The sequence below is a fragment of the Nelusetta ayraudi genome, unplaced genomic scaffold (genome assembly GCF_046127955.1).
Source record: "Nelusetta ayraudi isolate G7.1 ecotype Tasmania unplaced genomic scaffold, CSIRO-AGI_Nayr_v1 ptg000079l, whole genome shotgun sequence".
NCBI classification, from domain to species: domain Eukaryota; kingdom Metazoa; phylum Chordata; class Actinopteri; order Tetraodontiformes; family Monacanthidae; genus Nelusetta; species Nelusetta ayraudi.
The window spans coordinates 2,556,049-2,563,682 of NW_027466129.1; the positions used below are offsets into that span (position 1 = coordinate 2,556,049).

A 7,634-nucleotide genomic window follows, 5' to 3' on the forward strand; every position below is an offset into this window, starting at 1 on the left:
CACACAACTCAACTAATTTCCTACAGACTGTCATACTGCCCTAATCCACACTGTGTTTCACATTGTTACACAGTGTAACACGGTGTAACGCAGTGTTACCTATTGTTTAACAGTAATACACGTTGTCAGACAGCGCTGTGCAGTGTTACACCTTCCTACGCAGTGTAACACAGTGTTACATAGTGTTAGACCATGTTGTGCAGGCTTCTGCAGTGCTGTGCAGTGTCAAAAATCGTTGCAGTGTTACATAATGTTGGGCAGTGTTACACAGTGCTGTGCAGCGTTGTGTAGTGTTGCACAGGCCTTGCTGAAGCAGTAGCTGGATGGCACCCAGAGGTCACATGACCCCGTGTCAAAGAGCACAGAGACGTTTTAGCCCCGTGTTTTCACCACAGTGCTGAGCCTAAGGGGCAACGGAGCAGCTGCAATGTCATGGGTCATCAAGGAGAGATGCCTGAAAAGGTTGTTGGCTTGATTCCTGTTCGGAGAATCACGGTGGGAATTAAGAATATCCTGTGTTCTAATGCCATCTGTTGGCAAATCTAGAGAACAAGACTAAAATGTCCTGTGCTGAGAAGAAATAACATTTATCTCTTATAAATAAAAACTAATTACCCCATGAAACACTGAGCCCTGTTGTCATTTTAGCCCAGTAACAAGTGGAGAGTTTTCCCTGCAGCTGCATGTTGAGAATTTGTCCAGCGCTGGTAATGAGTTGCAAAAAAAGAATAATAAAAAAAAAAAATTCTCCTTGTTGATCGCATCGCTGTTGTGCCAGTGAACCTCGTCAGCAGTCAAACGCTGGGCGTAGCACCTCTTTGTGTTTTGTTGCTGTGGATGTCCTGCAGCTGGGAGCTCAACTTCCTTAGGAGAACTCTAGGGGGCGCACTTTGTACGCTGTAATAGTTGAAATGCAAACGTACTCTACATTTTTCAATGTTGGCTATAATGATGCACAGTTCGTTTAGCCCCGTCAAACATATACGTATGTTGGTCTAACTGGCCAATGCTGCCACCTGCTGATCACTTCCTCTCATGACTTCTCTAAAAAAACAAAGGTGGACAGGCAAAGAACAAAAACATGTCTGGATGGCTCCTTCCTCCCCACAAACAGATGGAACTTTAGACAGGAGAAGCTTCAGTTCACCATCATTATTATTATGACCTCATCCAATTGAAATAAGTGGGTGAACTTTGTTTATGTAACTCTCTGTGCTGCGTGCAGGACAATCTGAAGGTGGCGCTGCTATGTTCAAGCAGGGTGAGTGTTTTCTACCAGAACCAGCGCTGAGCCCATCCCCGTCCACAGTAGCAGAACCACCAGCAGTGGCTTCAACACCGTCCCTTCGTTTGTGCATGTGTGAGTGTGAGATGGGATCAGGTGCTGCCCTCTGATTGGACGGAAGTCTGCGAGGACAACTGCCCTCAGAGGGAACTTGACCTCTAAAAGTCAAAGAACTGGTTCATGTTTGTATTATCACGAGGCACAAGTGATTTTTTTTTTGTTGCTCTGTTGACCTTGTGAGGTCTCGGTCACTTACATCTTTAGCTGTGCCAGCAAACAATGAAAAAAAAAAAAAGATCCTGTCACACAAGGAAGCGACAACAACAGGGTCACGTGATGACGATCGACTCATTTATTTGTTCCAGTAAACAAAACAAGACAAAGCAGTGCGTGACCTCGGCTACTGTTAGCATCACAAACGATCACCCTGCTGGACACGTCGGCTCCATGATGTGCGTGTTGTGTGTGTATCATTAGCCTGCTAGCTAGTTGGCGCCTCCACAAGGAAAAGATGGGAGTCACGGGAGAAACAAGAGAAACTAACAGCGGAGCGACACCAAGGTGATAAATAACTTCCTGCTCCTCTCCTTCTTAGCAGGGGTGGTGGTCCGGGACTCGCTTCCTGCACACACACACACACACACACACACACACACACACACACACACACACACACACACACACACACACACACACACACACACACACACACACACACACACACACACACCTCGGTGAACACAACTGTCACAAGCATCGATGCTGCTGCTGCTGCTGTTACTCCTGCTGCTGCTGCTTTGACAACCCACCTGGGTGCGGCCTTGATGATGTTGTCCACTCTGAGGATCATCTCGGCGGCCTCCGAGGCACTGAGCAGCACCTGGCGCTTCACCTGGAAGGACTCTGTGATTCCCAGGTCAGCCATGTCGCCCACTGTGCCCTCCAGCATGTCTGCAGGGAGACCACCACCACAAAAAACACAGCGTGATATATCTAGTGATTTCTTTTTTTTTTTTAAAGCGTGAGGAAGTGGGCGTGGCCAGGGCCCACTCACTCAGTCCGTGGGTGGTCTTGTTGTCCTGGTGTGCAGCTCTCAGCTGGGCCACCAGGTCGGCGCTGTCGTAGCCGGCGTTGTCGGCGATGATGGTGGGCAGCTGGTGAGGGAAGGGGGGGGGGGGGCAAGGTGAGACATGTCGCTACAACCAGGAAGTTTAGAAAAAGAAGCAGCGCGGCTCGCCGTACCATCATCAGAGCCTTGGCAAAGGACTCCATGGCCACCGCCTCCTTTCCTGGCGTCCTATTGGCCAGATCAGACACCACCTTGGCCATCAGCATCTCAGAGCAGCCTGAAGGGGGGCGGGGGCGGAGCCAAAGCATAGGGTTAAAGTGGTCACATGCAAGGTAGGAGTGTGTGTGTGTGTGGGTGTGTGGGTGTGTGTGTTTCTTCCTCACTTTAAACAAGTATATATTTCACACAGGTGTTTAAGGTGTTTCTTGGTATATTAGATTCTGCCAGTATGATCATTTCATGGAAAGATGAGTTTTACAAACAATAAGTTAAAAATTTGCATTTGTGTTAGTCATAAAAATGTAATTTATGACGAGATTAGTGAAGAAAGAAAAACATCTTTTTTTAAATAGAAACAGACAATCTGGAAGCGAGGGAAACCTGTGTTTTGTATAAAATGAGAAAAAAATGTTGTGTTTGTGTTCATAGTAAAAAGATTATTGGTGATAAGAATAATGAAGACACCAAAAAATAAATCTTGAAACAGAAAAAAAACCCAGACAATTAATCTGGAACTGATTGGAAGCAACCTGGAAACTTGAGCAGTGGATTGGATTGTGTGTGTTTGTGTGTGTGTGTCTCGACCTCCTCCGAAGATGGTGCGTGGCTCCTTCACCGTCTGCGCCAACACACACAGCGCGTCGTGCAGCGAGCGCTCGGCCTCGTCCAGGATCTGCTGCGTCGCCCCCCGCAGGACGACGGTGCACGCCTCGCCTGTGGGGAATGGAGGAGGGGGAGGGGCAGGGGAAGGAAGAGGCTCAGGTGAGTCGCTGATTCTGCCCCCTGGTGGGGGAGGAAGGGAGGGAGGGAGGGAGAAAGGAGGGATGCAGACGAACCCATGGCGACGCCGGAGAAGTGGATGAGCATGTCCTCGCCGATCATCACCTCCTCGATCAGCTTGCAGTGGCCCAGCTTCACCATCTCTGGGTGGTCGAAGGTGGAGGTGATCTCCCCTCCTGAACACACACACACAAAGTGGCAAGCAATCTTAATGACAGTCGTCAGTATTCAAAGTGTTTTTTGTCACGTGCAGCAATGGAATTCTCTTTGCTGTCCTCACAGATACCAAGTTAGAATGGCATAAAACACAATATGCAAAGCAAGTACAAGCTACACCAGCAACAACAACAAAAATGTAAGAGCAAAACAGCAAAAATATAATAACACAAAAGACCAATACATACATAACTGTCTGATTTTTGGCATCTTGGCGAGCAAGAGCGACAGTGCCAGTTGTGTTACTCTACTGTGTTACAGTTGTGATACTGTACTGGGTTATAGTACTGTTACAGTTGTGACACTGTACTGGGTTACAGTTGTGATACTGTAATGTGTTACAGTACTGTGTTACTGTAATGTGTTACAGTACTGTGTTACAGTTGTGATACTGTACTGGGTTACAGTTGTGATACTGTAATGTATTACAGTTGTGATACTGTAATGTGTTATAGTACTGTGTTACAGTTGTGATACTGTACTGGGTTACAGTTGTGATACTGTAATGTGTTACAGTAGTGTTTCTGTAATGTGTTATAGTACTGTGTTACAGTTGTGATACTGTACTGGGTTACAGTTGTGATACTGTACTGGGTTAGAGTGCTATCGTACCGGTGACCAGGGCGAGGCGCTCTACACCGGCAAAGTCAGCGTGCTCGATGGCCATGACGCCGGCCTGGGCGAACAGCTGCTCTGGGTAGTTGTAGATCAGCTGCCTGGAGGGAGGAACAACCGCTGGGGGTCAGCTGGAGGGAGAACAGCTCCCTCTTCTGGGGGGGAAACTGCTGGCTCGCACTCTGCTGCCTTGCAACAGAGTTTGCGCGCGTATATGTGTGTGTGAGTGCGTGCACCTGTTGATGAAGCAGTTGATTCCGTGCTTAAGGATGCGGTCGACCTTCTCCTTCATCTTCTCCTTCTCGGCCATTTCGATCTCTGCGACCTTTGCTGTTGAGTCAACGCGAACCCTGGAGCCGAAGATCTGACACACACACAAACACGCGCGCACACACATGAACTGACGCTTCAAAACGAAAGTCTACCTGTGCGTGTGTGTGTGTGTGTACCTTGATCTTGTCTGTGTCCATGCCGGTGTTGGCCACCAGGATGTTGACGTTCTCCAGCCTCTTGGGCTGGTTCACTCCAATCTTCTTGTCCAGCAGGAAACCTGCACGACGGCCACGCCCAAAACAGCCAATTAGCCGCCAGACCAGACACCAGAGGGGGGCGGAGCCAGCCAGCCATCTCTGCCCAACCATAGCATCAAGAGGTGACTGACCTTCATCCAGGTAGGAGTCGGTGAGGCTTCCTCCCAGCTTCTTGATAACGTGGATGGCCTCCAGGTTTCCGGAGCCCTTCAGCCTCATGACGGCGTCCACGGCCAGCTGGGCGAAGTGGTCCTTGTGGTGGGTGAGCAGCTTGGAGGACAGCGTGGTACGGGCGATGTTCAGCAGGTCCTCCTGGAAGCGAGCTGCATCGTTGCTGTAGCAGGGAGGGGAGACGATGCCTTCAGGTGTCTGCGCAATGTCAGGGACTCTTTTATTTCCCCTGATCTTTTGGGCTTGTGCAAGTTCAGAGACAACCAGGAAGTTCAGAAACGAGAAGAACAGGAAGTTCAGAGAGGAACAGGAAGTTCAGAGACAGGAAGTCCTGCACAGCTGACCTGTGGTCCATGGCCGCCTCCCTCAGAGCATCCCGGGCCACCTGCGTGGCCTTCCTCCAGCCAGAGATGATGGTCTGTGGGTGGATCTTCTTGGCGATCAGAAGCTCCGCCTCCTGTTGAGGAAAGCGGCCATTAAAAAGCAGCGTATGACGTCGGGAGACGGGAGAGCAACGTTCGTCTCACCCTCAGCAGCTCGGCGGCCAGCACGGTGACCGAGGTGGTCCCGTCTCCCACCTCGTCGTCCTGGACCTTGGAGATGTCTGAGAGGAAGAAAATTACAAGATTGGAAAGATTTGATTGGCCACATGGCATGTTGCACAGCAGTGAAATGTTGGTGCAGCAAAATTACAAGTTGAAAAGTTTTCTTTAAAAAAGTTAGATAATAATAATATAATATAATTCATTGCAAACAATGGAATGCAAAAATATATAAACAAAAACAGTATTAAAAATATTTTACTGATGATGACATCAGTAAAATAATAGTACAAGTGGTAATAATAATGATGATGCGCAATAGTGCTGTATCAAATGATGAACATAATAATCAATACAGTATAATTAGGTACATCATTTTGAAATGTAATATACATTATAAAAATTGGATCTAATCTAGCACACATATAATATAATATAATGTAGCAACTATATATGAATGCACATGGTTGTAGGTGTTATGGTGCAATAAAGTGCTAGTGAATTGTTCATCTGTCCATGAAGAAGAAGAAAAAAACATGTTTCTCTCCAGTCCTTTACCGACGAGAACTTTGGCGGCGGGGTTGTCGACTCCGATGGCCTTGAGGATGGTGGCGCCGTCGTTGGTCACCGTCACCGAGCCGTTCTTCCCACCGCTCAGCAGGATCTTGTCCTGTAGGAGGAGGAGACTAGAGGAGTTTCTCCACCAATCACAATCACACCTGATGTTCTGCAGATGACACAACACTGACCATCCCCTTTGGTCCCAGCGTGCTCTTCACCAGGTCCCCAACAGCGATGGCTCCAACAAAGGAAGACTGCAGGAAAACAATTTAAAATAATTTTTTTTAATGGTTTTCATAAAACATTCATATATGATTATTTTTAAATTTTAAGAGCAAATGGTGTGTTGGGGATGAATACATATTTTTTTAAAAAGACAAAAAAACAGACCAGTCGTGCAGTTTCAGCTTTCTCCTCATCAGCTCCATGCTTGAAGATGTTGACCGGGGCCATCGATATGGACGCCTGCACAAGAACATCAACCAGTCAGCTGAACTTAAAGAAATCAGCAACAGTTGTGAAATTTATGTAAGAATTATTAATGATTTTTAAATAAGTAAGTAAGTAAATAAATACATCAAATTACTGGGAGCTATTCCTAAGCTGTAGATGTACAGTTTTATATATATTTTTACGTGCGTTTGAGTTCACTCTTAAATCAGTCCAGCCATTTGTGCATGCTGATTCAACCTAAACTCTGTGTTCCAAGTAATCCATCACATGATGAAGTCATCGAAGTAAAGTAAAGCAAAATCACAAATGAGAGTGCAGTGACTGTAGACCATGACGAAAACATTTATTTCTATTTTTTTTCCGAACAAAGGCCCTCATAACGGAACCTCCGTGAGAAGGAACCTTTTAAGGCGGTGACGGAGCCATTTCACCCGCCCCCCTTTCTTCATAGAAGCCGCTAGAAGCTTCCATCATTAACTCCATCACAGCACTTTATTTAATAAAATCAACGTGACTCACATGAATAAAATCGTGTCTAATACGTGTCTTTGTGCCTTTCCACATAGGCATAAACGTGTGATTAAAGTCCCTGTCAGTCGCCGCTGTTAAGTGTGGTCGGTGACTGGCACCTCACTGACAGCCACAAAGCCCCACTCACAAGCTAACCTAGCCTAGCATCCTTAGCAGGTTCGTTCACATGCAGTGGGGTAATTTAAGATGCTTTAACCATGAACACACAAAGTCAGCGGATGGTATCAGTTGCGCTGAGTTAGAGTTTATTCCGAGAGTCCGTAAAATGTGGAGAATCTCATGGATTTGGTTAGCTTAGCCGTTAGCCTTTGGTCCAGCCCATGTGCTGCTCGCCGGGTTAGCAGCGAGGGCTAGCAGCGAGCTAACGGAAGCCGTGGTAACGAGGGGGAAATGTCGGGGACGCGTTCAGCATCGACTTTCTCTCTGTGCGTCTTCCTAGTCTAGTCTTTTTCAAGTCTCGGGTCGCAGTGTCGCCTCTGTGAGGCATAAATGAACGGTCAAAACTCACCATGATGTCTGCGATTTGGGGCTGGAGCCGAGCACACCACAGAAGAAGGGCTGGGCAGACAGGCGAGTGAGTGACGTCAGTACGCAGACATCGCGTAAAAGAAAATATTCCGTGTCGCCATCTAGTGGAGTAAAGCCGCTTGCAGCAGGTTTGT

At 47.3% G+C, this 7,634-nt stretch overlaps 1 protein-coding gene across 1 annotated transcript; it reads right to left on the bottom strand.

Annotated features, from left to right (window-relative positions):
* Positions 1-1,614: 1,614 nt before the first annotated feature.
* Positions 1,615-7,634, bottom strand: cct2 (chaperonin containing TCP1, subunit 2 (beta)). Its single transcript, XM_076044048.1, has 16 exons — positions 7,481-7,634; positions 6,379-6,453; positions 6,177-6,242; positions 5,986-6,097; positions 5,413-5,489; positions 5,230-5,342; positions 4,846-5,048; positions 4,634-4,734; positions 4,421-4,548; positions 4,182-4,285; positions 3,410-3,529; positions 3,159-3,287; positions 2,528-2,631; positions 2,340-2,439; positions 2,095-2,236; positions 1,615-1,907 (listed from the first exon to the last, which is right to left on the bottom strand). The coding sequence occupies exons 1-16, from the start codon at positions 7,481-7,483 to the stop codon at positions 1,877-1,879; spliced, it is 1,608 nt and encodes a 535-aa protein (XP_075900163.1). The 5' UTR covers positions 7,484-7,634; the 3' UTR covers positions 1,615-1,876.